Consider the following 21,038-nt stretch of genomic DNA (forward strand, 5'->3'; position numbering starts at 1 on the left):
CACTGTTCATCTGGAACAGGAGATTTTACTCCCAACATACTTTATTCCTCATTTGTAAACAAGAAAACAACAACACGTATGTGGTAAACTAAGGACCCTTCCAAGCCTAACTATCCTAGCACTTCGAAGACCAAGGAACACGACAGTACTTTCTCAGGCGATAGCACTATCATCGCACCGCGGACAATTCCAACAAATAGACTTAGGCCATAACTTCCCAGGACCATCGACCTTTAAGCAGTCGACCCCTTCCTAGACACATCGCCCTCATCCACTCCCTTCACAATCTCCCCGTGACCGCCACCCTTCAATCCATCATCATCCACAATTTCTCCCTCGCACACCTCCACTTCGCCTCTCTTCTGCCTTTCATGCAACACCATGATCACGACAACCAGCACAATTTGGGCAAGATTATTTGCCATAACCCAGTACCACCCGAATTTGAACCGCGGCGCCTTGGGTGTCGGAAAAGTGACAATGTTCAACCCAGCTAGTAACGCCTGCCCGAAGGCATTCATGCACGCGACCGTGACGGCTCGTTCTTCAGCAGAGCGGACGGTCTAATATCCACACATTCATCTTGTTAGCGAGTGTAACAGAAACTCCCAGAGAAACCGGAGGCGAAAAGATTGAAACGTGAGGAAAAGAACGTACAGCTTCCGAAGCCCAACTCATAAACAGCGGATTCAAAGCGCCCCCTAAACCAGCCACATAGAACGCAAAGAACTTCAACCCGACCGGGATATACCACACCGCCATACAAATCGCCCCTGTCGTCATCCAAAAGCAAATGACGAGGGATGGAAGCCATCGCTTCCCTGAAACATCGGCCCAGTAGCAAGCTGCCAGGGCGGTGACGATCGACAGGGCGCTCTGTCCCGTCGGGTAGGTATTGATTTCAGATTCGGAGTATATGTCTTTATGTGCTTTCAGGTAGAGGTTGAATGGCTGGCCGTTGGTGATCATGGCCTGGTTGAAGATGATGTATAAGAGGACGAAGGCGTACGGTCGCCAGGATGAACAGACTTGGCGGAAGATGTTCAGCGTGAGGCGCACTTTGGGTGGTTCGTTGCCGTCGGATTCGAGGCGGCGACGTGCCAGGCTGACTTCGTGGGATGTTAAGATGAGGCTGGGTCGGGGGGAGTCTGGACGGGCGGGGAAGGTGAGGAAACCGAGGATAGCGACGGGGATGGTGATGATTCCGCAACTAGTAGCTGGTGAGCATCCCGTTTGGTGATCATGAGGGGGGCGTTTACATGATGAATAGCCAGCGCCAACCCGCGAGACCCTCATTGCCGTCCAAGTTTGTATAGCACGCTGCTTGGAAATATCCAGCGAACATGGTTCCCAGTGGTCCTGCGATATAGAATAGAGATAGGCGGCGGGATATTTCGGATCGCTTGTACCAGCACCCAATACAGTAGATGACGCCTGGGTAAGCAACACATTCGAATGCTCCGCTGAAGAAACGGATGAGGTAGACATGGCCGACGTTATCGACGAACGCTGTACAAAGCGTAAGTACCCCCCAGAGGACCTCGCAGGCAGGAATGAGAATGTTGGGACTGATTAGCTTTCTGGTTAGCCTTCTTATAAGGGAAGCACATTTGGGATGATGAATCCGTACGCAAAGCGGGTCAGGAGGATATTTGCCGGAATCATCATGGAGCAATATCCGGCCTGAAACACGCCCGTGGTATATTGCAGGTCATTTCCCTCCATTCCCACATCCTCTTTCATGCCGGTGACATAGGCATTTTGAAAAGCTTGGAGATCGAGAAACTGGGGGAACAATCAGAATCTATTTATGAAGAGTGTAATATTGATATTCACCTTAGTGAAAAATGTCAGGCATCCAAAGGTTAGTATGCTGGCATCCAACTTGAACAAGAGCTTTTTCTCTTCTGGAGGACAGCCCCGCTCATACCATGCCCACTGGTGATACCACTTCTCGGTCGAGGGAGCCATTATTCAGGACATGTGGCAGAGAAAGAGCATACTGAGGATCAAGGTTCTACGACATTAAGGGCAAACGAGGGCCGACTTAAATAGAAACAACGGCATAATCATTAAGCCAATTGGATACGATCCGTCGGCTTATACCCGAAGGCCTACGAATCATTTATCTGGCCGTCAACATATTCCTGGCCTAGCCAAGGGCTTTATCGAGATAGCGGGATTCCAGCCGTTATATGACCCTGTAGAGGGTAAGGAATAGCGATGATAATGCACGAGAGGTCAGCTGGTATATCTGCACGATTGTAAATGCGGGGAACGATCGACAGCGATCGTGAGGAGGACAGCAGGAGGAGGACAGTCTGCGAGAGGAAAAGAGGAGGAAGTGGACGGAGGAGCTCCACCTGCAACTATCCGCCTTCTGCTCCACTTCGCCGAGCCATGCAGATCATCCTTTAGATTGAGACAAGTGGTGATAGCGGGATATTTATTGCCCTTGCTGGTTCGAATTGTGGACTTTTGAGCAAATAGACAGTAGGAGAAAATCGCCAGCATATCTCAATCATGTCGTTTACCCCAACCAAGCCTCGCTCGGAACTACCCGAATACACTCCGCCGGCCCCAACTTCACAGGAGCGTTAGTGTGCCTATTATTCAAGAAGATAAAGATTGCTAACCACGAACAGTTGACTGGATCCAACTGGTGAACATTGATCTGGCGAAGTACGATAATCTGTCTACACGTCAAGAGCTCGCCCGCGAACTATTGACGGCCGTCACTGAGCATGGATTCCTGACCATCTCTAACCACGGCATTTCGCCGGAACTGTACCGGTCTCAGGTTAACCTGGCCAATGCGGTTATGACGCTACCTCCAGACGAAAAGCAGCCATTTGAAGGTTTGTCCCTTATTCTAATTGTCTTCATATATTGGCTAACTTTGAACAGCTACTCCAGAGGAAGATGCTCGTGGAAGATACGTAGGGTTCAAGCCTTCCGGTGAACTGGGCATCAAAGGTGGATTTCACAAGAGTGTATGCTTCCTCCCTATCTGTATTCTGAATGGACTTTTCTAACCGACGAAAAGTTGGACCATTACAACATCCTGGTCCACGACCCCGAGAACCACCCTCACCCTCCCATCCTGGAAGAATACAAAGACGAAGCGAACTACGTGATGCACTTCATCCGCAACAACATTCTTCGCAAGCTCTTAGTTCTCATGTCCATGATCCTCGAGGTGCCTGAGGAGCGTGTTCTGGAGACTCATTCCTTGGGTAAGGAGTCAACAGAATATCTCCGCTACGTACGTTGTCTTCTCTACCTACCCTGCAAGGGTTCCAGCCACTAACACTAAGTCCCACCCAGATGATCTACAACCCACGCACCGAGGAAGACAACACTCGCTACCGCGACCTCTACCTAGCCGGCCACACCGACTGGGGCACATTCACCTTTCTCTTCTCGCAGCCCATCTCGGCCCTCCAGATCCTCGACAATAACGGGAACTGGAAGTGGGTCCAATACCTACCCGACTGTCTAGTCGTTAATGTCGGGGAGGCCCTCGAGCTTCTAACCGGTGGTCTCTTCAAGGCAACAATCCACCGAGTCGTCAAGCCGCCGGTGGACCAGGAAAAAGCCAAGCGCATTGGAGTTATTTATTTCTCGCGGCCGGATGATGAGCAGATGCTTCGGCCGATCGAGTCTCCGTTGCTGAAACGGTTGGGCATTGATAAGCCGCTTGACGAGACGGTTTATAATATGGCGGATTATTTGAACGCTAGGAAACATGGCTATAAGAGGCTGGATTTCGATAATGATCGCCCGCGCCAGGATGGGTATCATGCTGATCCGTTCCATGGAGTATATCCGGATCCGGAGGGGTTTAAGGCGTTGGGGGTGCAGAAGGGAGTCAAGGTTTGATTAGGGATTGTGGTGTTCTGCGCCAAATGAAATCAATATTCTCATCGTTACACATATATTTACTGAGTGTTGTCAATAAAAACATCATCCCATTCCATCCCCCATCCACATGGAGTCCGAAATACCCAAATCCGTCAGCCCTAACTCCGTCGCAAGTTGTAATCCACACTGCCCGGGACTAGGAATCTGAGACGGCGATGGCACCATCAAAGACACACCGGCGTTCGCATTTCCCACGGGCGTCGACCCCAAACTCTCGGCTATTATGGCCGACTGCCATTTCCCGACCGGCCATACCTTGCGTTCGGCGAAGGTTCGCGCGGCCCAGTTCATATAGTCTGTTTCGTAAGAATCGAATGGTCGGCCTTCCGATCCCATGGTGTCGTGCATGATATTAGCAGTGCAGGTAGCGAGTCTCGAACAGATACGTCTTAGGATGTACTCGGCTGGAGAGTGCTGGTAAACCGTACTGGGCGTCGAGCTGCATTTTCCGTCGTGAGATGCTCGAGCGTCGCCGGTCGCTTTACCAACCATAAGACGAACGACGCGCCAGCCGACGAGGCATATCTTGAACCCCAGGAAAGTAGTGAAGGGGTGTTCGGCGTCGACAGGGAGGTGATTGTCTTTGGCTTGGGTGAAAGCGATCTCGGGGATGGTGGGTTCGAGGTCATTAAGCTATGTTAATTTAGCTAACTTAAGGTATAATGGATGCAATTCACGGGGCTGGAAAGAAGGACATACAAGGCGGAAAACGTCGCGATCTTCATAGATGTCACGGTTCTTCTTGTCTCGGGGTTTGGCCAGAAAGCCGGCAGCTGGCAGGTTGTCAGTCACATGCCAATTGCAGAAATCGTTCGTTGACCTACTGGCAATTGCTGCTGGGAGGTTACTCTCCACAGTTCCAGTAACCAGCAAAGAATCGGAATGAGTGAGAGTAATGGAAGTGTAATGCCACATGATCCAAAACGAGTGCCATAATGCTGTGTGTCCTGGATTTGCCGGAACTTCTTCCATCACGGGAGAATCACCCGGTCGACTGTACAGAGGGTTTCCACGAGGAGTCAGGTCTGTGCAAGTCAGTTTCATGAGCAACAGTAAGGCTGGATAGACCGACCAAGGATATTTCGCAAAGCCTGTGCAATTTGACCATATTGATGATCCAGCAAGACGGACCTAATGTTGCTATCAGTATCCATCTGTTGTGCACTTTACGGAGAATACCTACAATGGGGTCTGCGAACTTAGTGGCCGTGCCAGTAGACAGTTCGCATGTACCAAATCCCGAGACATCATCTGCAACTGCGTTACCAGAATGAGTGCCGTGAAAGGCGAGGACCAAAGAAGCCGCAGACTGGAGGACATCCTTCGACTACCATGATGCAGTAGGCGCTGCGTGCTCTCATAGAACGTCCCCTGGGGCGGCCTTCCTCCAACTCCGTTCTCATCATCTTGGTCGTTGAACGATGAAAACTGCTGTCGACGCAGAACATCCCAGTCTTCTGCTGTTTCGGCATCCCAGAGCTCATCTGGGCATGGGAGGTCGTATTTGATTTCCAATGCGGACATCAACGGACGCACGTTGCAGATTATAGCGAACTGGGAGTCGAGGAGGTAGAGACAGTATATGGTTCTGTCTTCATGAGCTTTTTTCTTTTGGGGGGGAGGGTAATGGAGAGCTATAGAGTCATCGCACCTTTTCCTCAGCTCTGCATGAACAAAAGAATTCCAGCGCGTGGCAAGCGGGATCGACGCATCGTCAAGCGCAGATAACTCACGTCTTCCGTCGTCGCTTTCTACGTCTGCATGACTGATCTGGCTCTCACGGGTCATCTGTAACTCTCTGACAGAGTCCACCAGTCGGCGATGGATATTCTGTGCCTTGACAAAGAGCTGATCATCGCAGCAATACATTCCAAATGATTCGAGTATAAGATACGCCGGAATCACCCAGGGATCCTGAACACGCGTGGGGTCGCTCTGGATATATGTGTCGAGGGATTGTAGACCTGTATCGAATGAAGCTCGACTATGGGCTATTTTGCCATCGCCTGTTGCGTATAGAGTCCCGATGGCCGAGATTGCCTTCAGGAGAGCTTCCGGGCAGGTATTCGGATTGAAACTGGGCTTGTGGATGATAGGGAATCCGGGATGGAAGTATTTGAAATATGCATCTGAGCACAGGAGTTCCTTTCTTTTATGTGTGAGCTGCGATCCAAATCGAGGACGGGGATGTCTTACGCAAAGGACGATCCATGAGAGCTACTAGGTATCTCGAATGGTGGATGCGAGCTCTATCCGGGTCAGTTGTCGTACTTCATCCAAATCAGGCTACTCACATCCGATGAACCTGCACCACGGTCGGGTATGGGAAGCGAGCCGAGATCTACCGGAGGCGACGTCGATTCGAAGCTTGGAAGAGGTAATTGATTCTCTAGTGCAGTCTGCCATAGGGAAGCTGTTGGGGTCGATTGCGCATCGGTCAAGGGGTGGCAGTTCCGAATGTGACGCTTGCGTAAATCACTACAACTGTTAACGTTTATCTCCGGTAGAATATATTTGATCCATGACTGACCTTCTGAGAAACCTAGCCGAGCACTGTGGACATTGATAACTGCGGCGCGTCGATTGCTCATGATCTAAATAGAAATCCGGTTTGTTCGAGAAGATACAGTGCGGAAAGTATCGGATTTTGAAACTCACGGGTTTGTTCATGACGTCGAAGATTTTCCTGTATTTCTAACATTAACCCAGCCTCCCACATCGAGTTGGGGAACCCACCTGTCTAGTAAACTCTTTCCAACAGGTCTGACACTTAAAGGGTCGCGCATTCATCGTGAACTTTGTCTCAGAGGAGCGATTTGGGGAAAGAGAAAGAAAACCGACTTCTCCAAGACCAAGTCTGCAAGGTGGAGCTCTGGGACTCGAGATAAACACCCCCTCGTGTTATCAGTGAGGGGAAACGCATGGAGGCAGAGATAAGGCGCTGATTTGTTGAAAATCAGTCGGACTGGACTGGACGCCGATCAGCAGCAATTTCCCCACTGTCTTGACTGTCAACTTTATCACTCCCCGGTCTTGGCTTCTTGGAAGGCAATGATTCGCAGAGATACGTGGGGAGGCGTGCAGGGGTCTTGGAGCAGATGGTCATATGCGATTCACCTATTAGTAATTTCATTGCTGCCTTTACTGAGAACAAGCACACTAAAGACACTATATTACATGCTCATTTCTTCAGTTGGCCCGTGAAAATAAAACCAAAATCATCCATTCAAGGAATCTCCTTATAAACCTTCTCTCCTTTCTTGGGAGCCTGCTGGATGAAGTTCGGCGGAGGCTGCTCCGGTAACTGATTGTCTTCTGCCCATTGGCGAATGGCGTCGAAGTTCTTGCATTTATGTTTGGTGTTGAAGTCCACAAACGGGGTCGGTTTGTCGGGAAAGACCCATACCTGGCCCAACACACCGGTGTCCACCGTGCACATGAGCTGTTGACGTAGGATATCCAAACAGTGGGCTTGATATTGTTTCATCAGCAACAGTTCTTGAACAAGGGAAAGGAGCGACTCACAAACATGGATGCGGATGACGTGGTCTGCATTGACAAAGGCGCCTTCGCCGCGCTCGTGATAGTAGTCGAAGTTGTAGTAGAGAGATTTGCGAAGAAGATTCTGAAAGAAAGCAATTAGTAGGATGCTGAAAATCGGGAAGTGTTATTTTACCAGGCAGTGGAGATGGTGCAACCCCTCCAGGTTCGCAGGATAGCCGCCGCCATATTCATCATTTATCTTCACTTGATCAGGAGAAATTCCTGATTTTTCACCATTCTCTGGTGGCACCCTTAGCGGACGGTCTGAATATGTTAGTCTATGTTGTAGCCAGACAGTAATGATAGCTCACAGTCCGTTCCGAGCGCTTCCCATGCGGCATCGACCTCGGGGCTGGCATCTTGGCGATAGATATTTTGCTTGATGAATTCGCCGTTAAATTGCTCAACATGATATTCCACATCGACATCTTTAAAGAGAGGAGCTTTTTTAGGTTAGCTATTGTTTAATGACTAAAGAGGTCACTGACAGTATTGAGAAACGTGGTGACTGCATAGTCCGTCCCTGTCACTCCAATTGTAGCCCGCTAGGCCCCCGAAGGCAAAGATGACCGCAGTAAGTAGAGAGTATAGTATCACTTTCCACCACGACGGAAACCTCTTTATCTTCACCTTCTCATCGGGTCCCCATGTTGCTGACTCTTCCTCCGAGAGTAAGTTGTTGTTGGAGTTTGGAACTGGCGAGTAAGACATTTTGCCGATAGAGAGATTAATCAAGATAGTAACAGATAGTTATCTTGTGCAAGCCTAAATGCGAGCAGCTTGAGAAGTTCCACGTTATTATTAAATGCAATAAAAGCACCAAGTGAGTCTAGGCCACCAGAACCTAGGGCTGGTTAGTGATGCCTGACGTCACCAGTCGACATCCATCTCGTATTTCGCAAGTGGAGAAGCTTCAACTCCGCGGCCAACGTTGCTAATTTTGGACACGAAAGTCCCCAGCTCATGAATTGAGTTTTTCGAGTCATCGACTGAGTGGTCGAGTCGAGATGTCATCCCGTGGATGAGGTCTCCGGAGCTGCCGACACTGCCGAGACGCAGCGTCAAATCCCGCATTTGGATAAAACACGACAGGCTGATCGGCGATCTATGGTTCATAGCTTGGGAGTAAGGCTGAATGAACGGATGTAACCTTGAGCCTTTCATTGTTCGAACTTTGGGTGCAGCCTTGTGTACATTGGTCCATCACAATACTATTAGCCGAACAATGTACCGTGCTATTATTATCCTCCATCATCTGATTCAGACCAAAGCGTCGCATCGGGGAGGCCGTTATTCGCTGCAGGAAGCTCCGCACGCCTGCTCGTATTGCCTGCATTTCGATCACGATATCAATATAATGGTCATTATGACGGATGCCAATCATGAAGCCAAGTTTCGCTAGCAGTTAGACAAGCATTTATAGACCGAGCTCAAACACCTTAATCCGACCGATCTAGTATCATCATCAACTCATAATCCCAAGAACATTCAACACTATCATTTGAACTTCAATCAACCTTTCCTTCATCATGCGTCTTCTTGGCGCACCAGTCCTCCTCGCTCTCATCGCTGGAGCGAATGCCCTTCCCGTTGCTGACAAACGGGATGCCGATGCTGAGGCAGGAGGCCATCCACCTCCCCCAGCAGACTATGGAAGCTATGCTCCATACAAGTCCTACGCCCCGTACACTAGCTACGGAAGCTACAAACGGGATGTGAACGAGGCCAAGAGGGGTGACCATCCCCCTCCTCCACATGATGGATACGGCAGTTACGCCCCATACGACACTTACGCGCCCTACAAGAGCTACGGCAACTACAAGCGGGACGCTGATGGCACTCCGCCTCCTGAGGGCGGGTATGGGAGCTACGTGCCCTACAAGTCATATGCCCCGTACAAGAGCTATGGCAACTACAAACGCGATGCCGATGGCTCTGCGCCTGAAGACGGGTATGAAAGCTACGTGCCATACAAGAGTTACGGCGACTACAAGCGGGATGCTGATGGCGAAGACGGATACGAGAGCTACGTGCCATACAAGTCTTACGCCCCGTACAAAGACTACAAGACTTACAGACGTGATGGTGGCGATGATCCCCCTCCTGAGGGCGGATATGAAAGCTACGTCCCGTACAAGTCCTACGGCGACTATAGTCATGATGTGGAAATCCAGGGTAAAGATTCCTAGATTGGCCATGAGAGTGGCACAATGGGGTTCTGTCAAAAGTAGCCACCGCCAACGTGTCTTGGTTAAATTTTAGGTGGTTATGCGATTGAGTGGATAGTGAGTGCAAAAGAACGAGGTGGATCTTGACTAATTGATCTTTTTGGTCCCGTATTGTTTTGCTGTTTGATGCTCGTCGACAATGGGAGAGGTTGAAAATGGGGATATTTCAATTGGTAGTATGAAGTTTCACGTAAAGTAATTATTGGTTCGCTCCGTTTTATCCTGTTACTTCTACACTCCTTCTAATACAATTTTATTCTTTAAATCCTGTCTCACTTACTTCTAAATACGTGTCTTCGTCATATTGAGGCTGCACCAATGGACATATACACTGGTTCTGTGACGAGGACTCTGTTCCATTATTTTCGTCGTAGGGTGATAGCTTTATTTGGTGCTCCAGCGACTTCTACTCTCAATTACTACTCTCATTTAGCAACTGAACAGGCTGGACAAATGCAATGCTATTCTCGGTCTATAGTCTATTCTAATCAATCATCACGCTATAATCATCAAAACAATCAAATCTAATCGAAAATCGACGCCTTCATCGAGTTCGGCTCGATATACTCCGACGCATTCCGGGAGCTTGTGAATCCCCAGCGAATCTGCGCCGCCATCGCAATCTCCACATCCAAGTCCTTCGCAAACTGCCACGTCAGACCCGTATCCCGCTGGAAGGCCCGTCCCACCAGAATAACATCCAGATCCTCCTCGTTGAGAATCTGATCAGCCAACTTGCCGTTGTTAATCATACCCACCGCCGCGACGACCAGCTTATCACCAACAGCCTTCTTAACCGCCGTGGCAAACGGCACCTGGAATCCCGCTCCAGACGTCACCTTCTGCGAACTGTGCACACCTCCCGTGCTGATATCGATCAAATCAATACATCCCTGCTCCGCGAGCGCCCGCGCAAACTCCACCGTATCTTCCGACTTCCACCCCTTCTCCTCCGGCCTGCTCTTCTCCAACCAATCCGTGGCACTGACGCGCAGGAAAACAGGCATATCCGGACCGACCGTGTCACGCGTCAACTGCGCAATCTCCAACGACAAGCGGATGCGGTTTTCGAAGCTGCCTCCATACTCGTCTGTGCGCTGATTCGCCGACGGCGTCAAAAACGACGAAAGCAGGTATCCGTGCGCGTTGTGGATCTCGATGAAATCGACCCCCGCCTGCACCGCGCGCTTCGTCGCAGCCACCCACGCCGCCTTCACCTCCTGGATGTCCTGCTTGGTCATGGCCTTGGGCACGGGGTCGCCGTCTGCGAACGGGATCGCGCTGGGCGCCTTTAGGTTGTCGGTCCAGCCGCCGACAGCGTTGGTGGCCGTCATGCCGCCCAGCCAGGGCGGGACGGTGGACGCCTTCCGGCCCGCGTGGGCCAGCTGGATTCCGATCTTCTGGCCCTGCGAGTGTGCGAACTCGACGATTTGCCGGAGGTAGTCGATTTGAGAGTCTTTCCACAGCCCGACGCAGTGGGGTGTGATGCGGCCTTCGGGGAGGACGCCTGTGGCTTCGATGATCATCATTCCCGGGCCGCGCTGCGCGATGGCGCCGTAGTGCGCGAGGTGCCACGGGGTCATGTGGCCGTCGTCGGCGCCATATTGGCACATGGGAGCCAGCTGGTGAGGTTAGTTGGAGTGTTGATGGGAAAGGGGAGAGGGGGTGGGTGCGTACTCCAAGGCGGTTCTGGAATGTGGTGCCTCGGATGGTGAGAGGCTTGAATAGCTTCGGGATGGGCTTTCCGTTGGTCTGCGGGTCCCGCGCCGTGCCTGCCGGCACTCTCTGGGCGGGCGTGAAGTACGAAATGCCCTCGGCGGGCTTGGTAGGGACGTCGGGCCAGTTCGCCATTATGTACAGTGTATGTGGAGATTATAGTAGCGTGAGAATAAAGGATTGAAGCTAGCAGGGGTATGGCTACTTTATATAGACTGCCCCAGACAAAGTGGATATGTGTAGAGCAGTTTACAAAGACAAAACATCTGCAAATTGATTTCTAATATCCCGGCAACTTATGCCCTTGGATTAGAAACCCTGAACTTGAAATTTTTCAAGACAAGCCCCTGGGACAGTCCGCTGAAGAATCAATCAGTGAAGCTTGCCCAGGCCGCTGATCACCGCGCAGCAACATGCTGACTGCTTGTACGCGCAGTCCAGAAAGTCTCCGAATTTGGCGCGAACTCGGTCGAATTCGTCTCCGGGCGGAAACTTCCAGTGCCTGAATCTGAGGTATTCGGCTAATGGTCCGGCAGAGTGTGCGAACGGAATGGAATCTTCGGTTCAGACTCGGTGCTGATCCACTTTGGCTGCAAAAAGTGTTAAAAGTGGAGACGATGATTAACATTGCGCCGGTGGCGGCTTTGACCGACATTTTGCATCTGGGATGTTTGCTGGATCGGTGGAAGTCAAAAAAAGAGTGTCTGAATTGATTAGATCCAGCTGGTGTTGTGTTGGCTGTAACTCGGAAACTGGACGATTGGGAAATCCATGGCTCAATAAAGGCTGCGCGACGTAACAGACATTTCGCGGATAATTAGGTCCAGTACATACCAGTGCTCCCCCTTTTGGAGACATCGAATAGAAAATTGGAGACAAGCGGTATCCGGTGTTGTGGTTGATCGCCCTTTTTAGCGGCCAATAGGAGTATATACTCACCTCATCATGCATGTCCACAGAAGTATAAGTACTTTGAAACTTAACAGTCAGCAATGTCTACTTCTCATCCATTTATTTGACCTACCTATGATGGCTTAAAGCCACCGTCTTCCAGAAACATACTTTAAAGCTCATCATGCCCCTTGCATTGCCCAGGTTGACTCGCTCTCTTCTGAGCTCTCAAGGCTACTAGTGCAACACCCTTTGCGGCCAATTCATATTCATGTATTGCTCCACCAATAATTTCCACTGACTCCCCAAGTGCTGAACGGACAGCCTGCTTGATAAGCTTCCCATCATAATGCGAAGTTAAGATGATGGCGCGATCGACATGCTCCGGCGTCTCATGCTCGTTGGCGTATGCCGGATCTCGCAACCCTGTTTCAGATTAACCATAAACCTTCTCACTAAACACACGCATGGGGAAACACAAACCTCTCACAGCAATCATTATCTGCAGAATGTTTCGCCCCAGAGACTCCATATATACCTGCTCTTCCTTCTGCACATCCTCCCACTTCAGAACGGCTTGGACACTCCCGTCTCCCCAGCCTTGCAAGTCCAGCGGATACTCATCCAGATGGTGGTCCTCGGTCTTCTCTTCTCCCATGAGCTCGGAGTCGATGTCATCCCGGATCAAAAACCTCGCCTTCCGGATCAATTGCCACAGGTCTCCGCTATTCGCCCCCCACTCAATCTGCCTCTGCATGTCCTTCGACTCGCTAATTAGCTTCGTCGCTAGCTGCCTGTTGATACTGGCGCTGGCAAACGGCTCCATCGGCATCATGACCCCTTTATTTGCGGTTCCGTCCCCAAAGAGCGTCGTGCGCAGGTCGCAGTGGAACTCGCCTTGGTCGATAATCAGGTACTGAATGGTTTTGTTATCCTTGAGGTCGTCGTTCTGCGCGTAGACCGGAGCAATCGTCCTCGGGATAACTAAAGGGCTCGTTTGGATTCTAACCGCCCGTGCTGCTTCGACTATCAAATCGGTGAGCGTCGAGTTGAAGAAGCTGGGGGCGCTGAAGACCGCGTGTCGGATCTGTATGTTGTGATGTTCCAGTGCCTTTTCCTTGATCTGGCGCAGTACGGTGACGAATTCGTTGGTGATGTCCTCCGCTGGTATTGGGCTAAGACTGTCGGCGTCAAGCCCTCCAGCTGCTACCTTGAAAGCTCTGAGTCCTATTGACACGGCAGAACCAATCCACGGCGGGAGGCCTACGTCGCCCAAATAAAGCAAGTAAGGTTCTATAAATGACGCAGCGGGCTCAGTGGCTTTCCAAATCGGCGTGAGGATATTAGTGCTCGACCCTTTTGAATTCTTCGTGAACGGCGACGGGTGCTCTTGCAAATGCAGGAGCCATAATCGCATCATGGTATCTCGATACCCGCCCTCGGCGTCAGCGACGACTGTCGCTATGGTCGTGACATTGTCGGTATCATAGGCATATACTGCGGTTCTATCCCATACAATTAGTAAATCCAAATCGCAGCTAATCATGTTAATTAATCACTTACACGATACCCGGCCCTATGTCGATTCCAATTGACTGCACGGGCCTTCTGCCATGCACCTGCAAGGCCCAGATCAGCGATGAAACCAACCAGATGATCTGCCATCGGCGTGCGGAAAACATTCTCTGACAGCCTCTGGATGAGTGGAGACTGGAGACTGGAGACCGAAGTCAAGAGATCTTCTCGATCCGGGCGGAGGATCGTTTTTCTAGCCCACGCTGGCTCGTGCCAAGCTGCGCTAAGCATGTCGTTTTTCGGGGCCAAATGCACTATTGGCGCTACGTTAAGCGTTCGCCAATAACATTGACAGGAAGAATTGTCGGGGATTTATTTTTATTCGACGATGACAGGCAGTGACGCTGGTTCGCAGAGCTCTTATTTTTGCCCCTGGATAGAGGACTAGGGTAGGCATCTGATATATTTTGCAGGATTCCCTGTAGTGCACTTGACATCATCATGTTCTCTGGAATTCCGATAACCATATTCCTAGCCCTGATATACCAACTATTAAGTTTTAGTCTTTCCAGAATATTATGCGAATGAAAAGTAACTTGCACGCATCTCATCAAATGCGTAATCTCGTCCAACATCCACCCATCCCAAACCACACCAGAACCCAATTTAAATCCTACCTTCCCCTAGACGGAGCGTTTCCTGGCAACTCCGCAACAACTCCTTCGGTGGCACGTCCTGCTTCAACGAGACCCCCGTCCCAGGCAGCTCGCTCGTTTCGTCTGCCACGACATGACTCGACAGCTCGTACTTCGATACGCTCTCGTGCCCATATAGCTCAGGCACCGCGGGGCTGGGAAGGTGATGGCCTGTACCACTCCGAGGAGGGATGATCTTGGCCACCACGGGTTGTGTAGTAGGTTCGTACCGCGCATCGTGACGCGTGAGACTAGCTGTGGTATACAGGGCCGAGTACGTATTTCTAGAGGACAGAATACTGCGAGCGGTTCTGGGTTGTAGGGCCTATATACCGGAGTAACCTAGACAGAATAAAATCATTAGGTTATTGAGTTGATTGGCTGGAATCCATAGCCCTGATGGAGCTGATCCTGGAGTTCAGTTGAAATGCCAATTCCTTGGGTAGACAGCCTTGAGGCGGCTTGGGTTGACATTTGACAAGTGTGGCAGAAATTCGGTAGGATTTTATTCCGCTGCGGAAATGACTAATTCGATGAAATGCTTCAATTCAAAACAAACGATTTCATTGGCTATAAAGGAATGACAATTTCGCGTGTTAAAATAATTAATAACTCTCCCTCTTCTTATCTCTATTAAAGTAATTTTCAGGGCTATTTATATTGCTTTCTCAGGGGTTAAATTAATAAAAAGATCCTTATTTTATAACCTCATTTTATTACGCGGCAAATTGCGTGATTTCGGACATTTAAATAAGCGAGGCGATAATTAACTAATCAAGCGCTTCACTACCCGAACTACAACACATCCCCTTATCAGCAAGCGAGGTCTAATTATCTTCTTGAGCAAAAATAAGGTCCTTAATATTAATAAGATTTAGTATCCTAAGAAATTCGCGGTGTTTCTGACCGGGGAGGACCTTTGTGAGACTATCAGTGATTATTTAGTTAGTAAAAATCTATTTCACGCGGAGATCTCCTCTCTGCGCTTCCTGGCGGATCTATAAGCAGTATATATTAATATAGTATAGTTTAGATCTCTACTTAATATCCTCTATATTAACTAATTATACAGTCTGTTAATTATTGCAGTAAATATTAACATTGTGTTCGGGATCAAATCCTATTATATTAAAGACTCTCCTTCATTAATATATGGCCTTGGCTGCCTCGGAAAAAGTAAAAAATTTAGCCTTAGTAGTAAAAATAGTCACTGCGCGTTATTTTCCTGATTTCTATTTAATTAGACTGTTATATAGCTTATAGAAATATCCCGCAGAACTCTTCCTATCAGGGTAATTAGCATACGCGGTATTTATAATAGCAAGGGCAATCTCGCTCTGTAACATAGATCCAGAGTATTCAATCACTAGATAACAAGTTATATAAAAATAAGTAATAACTTAATCTGTAGCAGCTAAATAATCGGGTAATAGGTTCTTCAGCGCTTCAGATAGGCGGCTTATAGCATATATAATATTTACGCGGGTGAGCGTTGTAGGAAACTACACGGATCTAATTTTCGAGAAGTATTTATATATATAATAATCTATTATTTAACCCTTATACAGCTCAAGATTATAAATACTTAATAAAGGTGTTTCTGGCCATCGAGTAAGATTATTAAGATAATATTTTAATCCAAAGGACTTAAAATATATATTCTAGTAAAGCCATATTTTCCTTTAAAATCTATCCCGAATAATTCTGACCCCCAAAAACTATTTTACTTCTTCTATATTATATAATTTATATTTCTCGGCAAGTGCTTATTTAAATTATCTCGCCTGTTTTCTCGCTTCAGTTATAGGAAGGTTAATAATAATAATATCATTAATATAGACTAATATAATTATATATCTATTAATATAAAGGCATTTTTCTTTAGGGACAGGAATTAGGCTAAAATAAAATAATATAATAGCTAAATCTTATTATTAAAGGCGTGACGATTTTTATAATCCATAAAGTACCTTTTTAATTCTCCAGATTCTTCTCTTAATAATAAAACTATCCGGATATCTTATATAAATAACTTTTTCAAGTATTATATTCAGGAATGTATTCATAATATTTTATTAATTAGTATTAAGATCAAAGGCAGCTATAAGCGCTATAACTGCTTAGAACACTCTGGCTAACACAGTTACAGTATAATTATTAATAATAATATCTTTTTCTAGGTCTCCTCTCACGCAGATTCTTTCTTTCGCTTTCACGAAATAACTATTTTTATTAAATTTATAGGTGAAGACCTATTTTAGTAAAAAAATCTATGTATTTCTTACTTATTCCTGACGTACAAGATCAAATATATCTATAGATTATAGAGTTCCAATCTTAATACAAGTAGTATTAATAAATTCATCTTTCAGCAGATGATTATATATATCAGCGAAGGTTTTTAGTAGTAAAGAAAGATTATTTCAGTACTATTATTTTTTCTTCTTATTTGCTAACTCTAAAATAGTTAAAAATATATACTTAACTTGTTCTGGCAGAATAATAAAATCTTCTTTATCAGTGAAATTATTAAAAAGCATGTATATAATAAAATCAGGGTCTTTTTACTTATTTCAAGAACATTAACTCATAAGAATGTTTTCTTACTCTAATCCTTCCATTTAAGGTCTTCTAACTTTTATTCTTATTTTATCTCTATCCCCTGATCTCTGTAAAACTTACAAATCAAGATTTTAAGCAGTCTTTAGATCAGGCATGGCTTCAGTAAGTTCTCTCACCAATATCTCGCTTAGCGAGTTACTTCGCGGGTTTTTCTCTGGCTAAGGCGTTACAGGAGTCTTTATAATCTCCCTAGGCAGCTGAGATCTCTCAAAGGGCCTCGGTAAGGGTTTAAAATCATTAAATCCTCTGGGCATTCATTTAATCCCGGTAGATCACATATAGTATAATTACAGAGTAGTCTGCGGTTATAAAGTAGTCTGCGGTATTAAAAGATAATTATTAGTAAGTTACCCTGGTGATTTAACTCACTTATTTTTTTTTATTTTTATAATTAACCTTCTTATTTCCTCTACAGGGATTAAATCTTATCTGATTTTATTATTTTCTGTATTATTCAAATTATCTCTTACCTTTTTAAATCACTAACAGGCCGCAAGGACTCCAAGATTATCATCTCTTATTAAATTACTTAGTATAATAAGGTCCTCGCCTCCTTATAACTCCTTACTTACTTCAACCAGCAGCATTAATAAGTTTTCGCGAATAAAATCTTCTAAAAATAGCTGCGTGGGATTATAAAATCTTATTTTATTAAACTAAACATCTCTCGCAGTCTTTACTATTTATTTTCTCAGATTCTATATATACTAAATATTCGTGGCAGCTGGTCCCAGAAGGATTCTTTAATAAGTATAAGGTGCTATCCTATTACTTCTTTCCTATTCTTAACATATATAAGTGATACAGCCAATTATTCTGAATGCTGAGAGGTTTGGTTTCTTCTTATAAATAACTTTAAATAGAGTTTTCTACTCTAATATTATAGTAGATATACAGTTCAAAGTTTCGGCAGTAAAAACAAATATCTACGGCCAAAGGTCCTGTGGTAATTTCGCTTTAATTATTATTTTTTTTACGCAGAGAATCAGTATTAATCCTGCGTGTTTTGCTGAGCCATTCTGATTCGGAGTTCTAATAATAGAATATTCGTGTATAATTTCTTTCGCCTGTTCGAAATCCTTAATCTTATTCCCGAGCGCTTATTTATTATTATTTTTAAAAAACTTAATATACTTTTTAAACAAGTTTTCCATCTAATTAACAAATATTTTAATTATATTAATACATCTATTTTTCTGAGTATGTACATGGACAAAATAAAATTATAAGTACTTATTATAAAAATAAAAAATCTACTATATTTTGTTAATTACTGGCCTTATTTAAATCAGATTAAAATAGACTCTTTTAAATACCTTAGTTATTTTTATTATTAGACATCTGGAGATCTATTAAGGCGCGTACAAAACCTTATATATCTTACAGACGTGGTCCTTTTAATTCTCCTCTAAATCAGATATCTCTATTCCTGTGGCGGCACTTAATAAGTAATAAATAACATCCTTATAAATATAGCCCATTCTTCAGTGCCAAATTTCCATATTTCCTTTTAGTAATTAAAGCCTTACTAACCTTCGTGGGTTCTGATCAGGATTAACCCTAAACATAGTAAAAACATAACAATCCTCGCTTATCTTCTTAATAATCCATAAACCAGAAGGATAATCCTTTAGGCAGAATACAGATCAATTATTTCTCGTGATATAATTCGCGTTAAAATCCCAGGCATAGCCTGCCTATTTCACACGTCTGGCGCTAAGGATATTTATATACAATCCAGGGACATAAGCAATATTATTTAGTAAGATTTTTTAATCTCTTTTCTCGCCTCTGTAATTAGGGTAAATCCTGATCTTTCCAGTACCCAGAATCTTAATAATTAAATTACCTGCTCTGAAATCACCTTCTTTAGATTAATTAAGGGTCTCGAATCACGAGATCTTATTATATACATGCATTAATACTCCGTAGACTTCCGCATAACCCAACTTGGGTCGAAGATCTCGACCCAAAACCTAACCCAGCCTGGGTCCGGGTTGAACTTCTCTAACCCAGACCCAACCCGGATCTAATACTGGGGCCCTAATAAAACCTAATTTAACCTAATTTAATCTAATCTTTACATAATTTTAGTTATAAAGCTACTCAGTCATCAAAATATCATACTGTTTTTTACATCTGTTTTAGGTTATACCAACTATCACCATATATTCGTAGTATGAATCTTTTGAAAATTCACGAAATAACTTTATATCCTTTTAGGCTAGACCAAGTTTATAGTTAATTACTTATTTAAATGTTAAGATTGAGTAGGTTAGGAGAGCTTAATATAGAAACTCTATATTCTAGCTAGTGGTTATAAAAATATATATTTACTACAAATCTACATATAATATTTAGTAGATCCTTCTGGGCTAAAGGATATTGTTTTAAAAGCTTATTATTCTTTGCGAAAAGCATTACAAGGTGATTTAATTTAAAGGAAGAGAGTCTATTTAATCATGGAAATCTAGGCTAGGGAAAAGATGAAGATATAAAAAAAATAATATATTTTTATTTAGTATTCTTATCAGGGGGCCGCCTCCCGGATAAAAGTTAAAATAAAAATAACTAGTTACCCCTGCGAGATTCTTACAGTAAGATAGGTTAAAATTTTTTAGGGATCTGAAAAGGAAGTTAAGGTGGGAATTAGGTTTTTTTTAGGTTCTTTGGGTTATTACTAGGTTATTACTGGGTTATTACTAGGTTTTTTAGGTTATTATTAGGTTTATTAGATTTTTTGGGTTCAACCCATATAAAGGTGGATCTTATAAACCAATCACACCCTATTATATTTATATACTGCCTTTCTAAAGTTGATATATCGCTTTTACTTTAATTCACTCCCTACTTTTAAGGTTGATTTACCCCTAGAAATTATTACTTAATAGGTATCTACCTTCTCTCTTACTTTCTTAGTTATCTATCAGGCTAATTAATTATATCGCAAAATCAGCACTCTGACTTCACATCCTCTTTTTATAATAATAAAATAGATAATTTTAGTTATCTAACATCATTAAACTATCTAGCTACTCTATTTACTAGTTAACACGTACTTGATATTTCCGACCAAGACTTTCTCCGACCGAATATTCCTCTAGCAGTCCCCTCTTTCTTTACACGCGTTGGACCCGACTAAAAAAAGGCCTTTTTTCTCTATAATAGAATGGTATATAATAACTGGGTGGACTGGTGGCTCTAGACTGATTTTAAGAGAAAAAGTAAGATTAACTGGGAGTTAATATAATATACAGAGATTTGGAGCTACTATTACTAAATTACTTATAGTGTAAATAGTATACCAAAGGTCATGTGTCAACATTGTGAAGCTATTCTTAAGTATCCTTATACTGTTAATCCAAAGGCAAAAAGTAAAATATAATATTATGGTATATTAATAATACAGAAGCACCTTAAGACAGCTGGGTGTTTAAAGAGTAAGTAAGAGAAGAGAGCGGAAATAACTGGATTTTTAAAGAGCGGTATATATTCCTTTACTTCCGCAGGTGTTTCTATAAAAACCTACTTCTAGCTATATTTACTTTGCTAATTTATTTTATATACTAATATTAGGGAGAATTATTTGCTGATATATCTTTCTCGCAAAAAGCTTGGGAAAAAGATATTTTACAGTTTTTTATGCTTAATCAGCTTCTATTTTATCTTATTAAGCATCCAACATTTCAGTAGCTTATTTCTCGGGCTTGCTGCGCCCCATCACTGCCAATAACCCCTTCTGTTAATATAATCTATTATTAATTAAAAAGCCTTATTCAAGACCAGCAAGAGTATATTCTTCGAACACTACCTGCTAGCGCAAAGATATCAATCACACTAAATTACTGGATGTTTCTATTCTCGCAAGTGTTTATAGCAATCACAGGCTATTTTATTAATACTA

General features: G+C 44.9%; 8 protein-coding genes across 8 annotated transcripts; 2 read left to right on the plus strand and 6 right to left on the minus strand.

The window, feature by feature from the left end:
* Positions 1-233: 233 nt before the first annotated feature.
* On the minus strand, positions 234-1,971 carry P170DRAFT_347566 (MFS general substrate transporter; the record flags this gene model as incomplete). Its single annotated transcript, XM_024843638.1, has 5 exons — positions 234-563; positions 658-1,210; positions 1,260-1,568; positions 1,631-1,785; positions 1,837-1,971. 5 exons carry the CDS (start codon positions 1,969-1,971, stop codon positions 234-236), a joined length of 1,482 nt encoding a protein of 493 aa, XP_024709204.1.
* Positions 1,972-2,523: 552 nt separating this feature from the next.
* Positions 2,524-3,882, plus strand: P170DRAFT_420697 (Clavaminate synthase-like protein; the record flags this gene model as incomplete). Its single annotated transcript, XM_024847314.1, has 5 exons — positions 2,524-2,596; positions 2,646-2,858; positions 2,908-2,993; positions 3,047-3,265; positions 3,328-3,882. 5 exons carry the CDS (start codon positions 2,524-2,526, stop codon positions 3,880-3,882), a joined length of 1,146 nt encoding a protein of 381 aa, XP_024709205.1.
* Positions 3,883-3,966: 84 nt separating this feature from the next.
* P170DRAFT_504782 (uncharacterized protein) lies at positions 3,967-6,609 on the minus strand (the record flags this gene model as incomplete). Its single annotated transcript, XM_024854229.1, has 9 exons — positions 6,455-6,609; positions 6,219-6,402; positions 6,121-6,173; positions 5,576-6,073; positions 5,108-5,512; positions 4,997-5,055; positions 4,749-4,949; positions 4,624-4,697; positions 3,967-4,557 (listed from the first exon to the last, which is right to left on the minus strand). Exons 1-9 carry the CDS (start codon positions 6,592-6,594, stop codon positions 3,967-3,969), a joined length of 2,205 nt encoding a protein of 734 aa, XP_024709206.1. The 5' UTR covers positions 6,595-6,609.
* Positions 6,610-7,043: 434 nt separating this feature from the next.
* Positions 7,044-8,222, minus strand: P170DRAFT_396875 (oxidase ustYa family protein). Its single transcript, XM_024846141.1, has 5 exons — positions 7,956-8,222; positions 7,779-7,910; positions 7,601-7,731; positions 7,450-7,549; positions 7,044-7,395 (listed from the first exon to the last, which is right to left on the minus strand). Exons 1-5 carry the CDS (start codon positions 8,176-8,178, stop codon positions 7,151-7,153), a joined length of 831 nt encoding a protein of 276 aa, XP_024709207.1. The 5' UTR covers positions 8,179-8,222; the 3' UTR covers positions 7,044-7,150.
* Positions 8,223-8,871: 649 nt separating this feature from the next.
* Positions 8,872-9,931, plus strand: P170DRAFT_431670 (uncharacterized protein). Its single transcript, XM_024848092.1, has one exon. It carries the CDS (start codon positions 8,997-8,999, stop codon positions 9,654-9,656), a length of 660 nt encoding a protein of 219 aa, XP_024709208.1. The 5' UTR covers positions 8,872-8,996; the 3' UTR covers positions 9,657-9,931.
* A 288-nt stretch (positions 9,932-10,219) lies between these two features.
* On the minus strand, positions 10,220-11,546 carry P170DRAFT_504785 (NADH:flavin oxidoreductase/NADH oxidase; the record flags this gene model as incomplete). Its single annotated transcript, XM_024854230.1, has 2 exons — positions 10,220-11,317; positions 11,373-11,546. 2 exons carry the CDS (start codon positions 11,544-11,546, stop codon positions 10,220-10,222), a joined length of 1,272 nt encoding a protein of 423 aa, XP_024709209.1.
* A 99-nt stretch (positions 11,547-11,645) lies between these two features.
* On the minus strand, positions 11,646-12,289 carry P170DRAFT_6136 (uncharacterized protein). Its single transcript, XM_024855302.1, has 2 exons — positions 12,246-12,289; positions 11,646-12,115 (listed from the first exon to the last, which is right to left on the minus strand). The coding sequence occupies exon 2, from the start codon at positions 12,064-12,066 to the stop codon at positions 11,746-11,748; it is 321 nt and encodes a 106-aa protein (XP_024709210.1). The 5' UTR covers positions 12,067-12,115; positions 12,246-12,289; the 3' UTR covers positions 11,646-11,745.
* Positions 12,290-12,670: 381 nt separating this feature from the next.
* On the minus strand, positions 12,671-14,019 carry P170DRAFT_431673 (uncharacterized protein). Its single transcript, XM_024848093.1, has 2 exons — positions 13,866-14,019; positions 12,671-13,807 (listed from the first exon to the last, which is right to left on the minus strand). Exons 1-2 carry the CDS (start codon positions 13,982-13,984, stop codon positions 12,739-12,741), a joined length of 1,188 nt encoding a protein of 395 aa, XP_024709211.1. The 5' UTR covers positions 13,985-14,019; the 3' UTR covers positions 12,671-12,738.
* Between the last annotated feature and the right edge of the window lie 7,019 nt (positions 14,020-21,038).

The sequence above is a fragment of the Aspergillus steynii genome (assembly GCF_002849105.1).
Source record: "Aspergillus steynii IBT 23096 chromosome Unknown P170scaffold_1, whole genome shotgun sequence".
Lineage (NCBI taxonomy): Eukaryota > Fungi > Ascomycota > Eurotiomycetes > Eurotiales > Aspergillaceae > Aspergillus > Aspergillus steynii.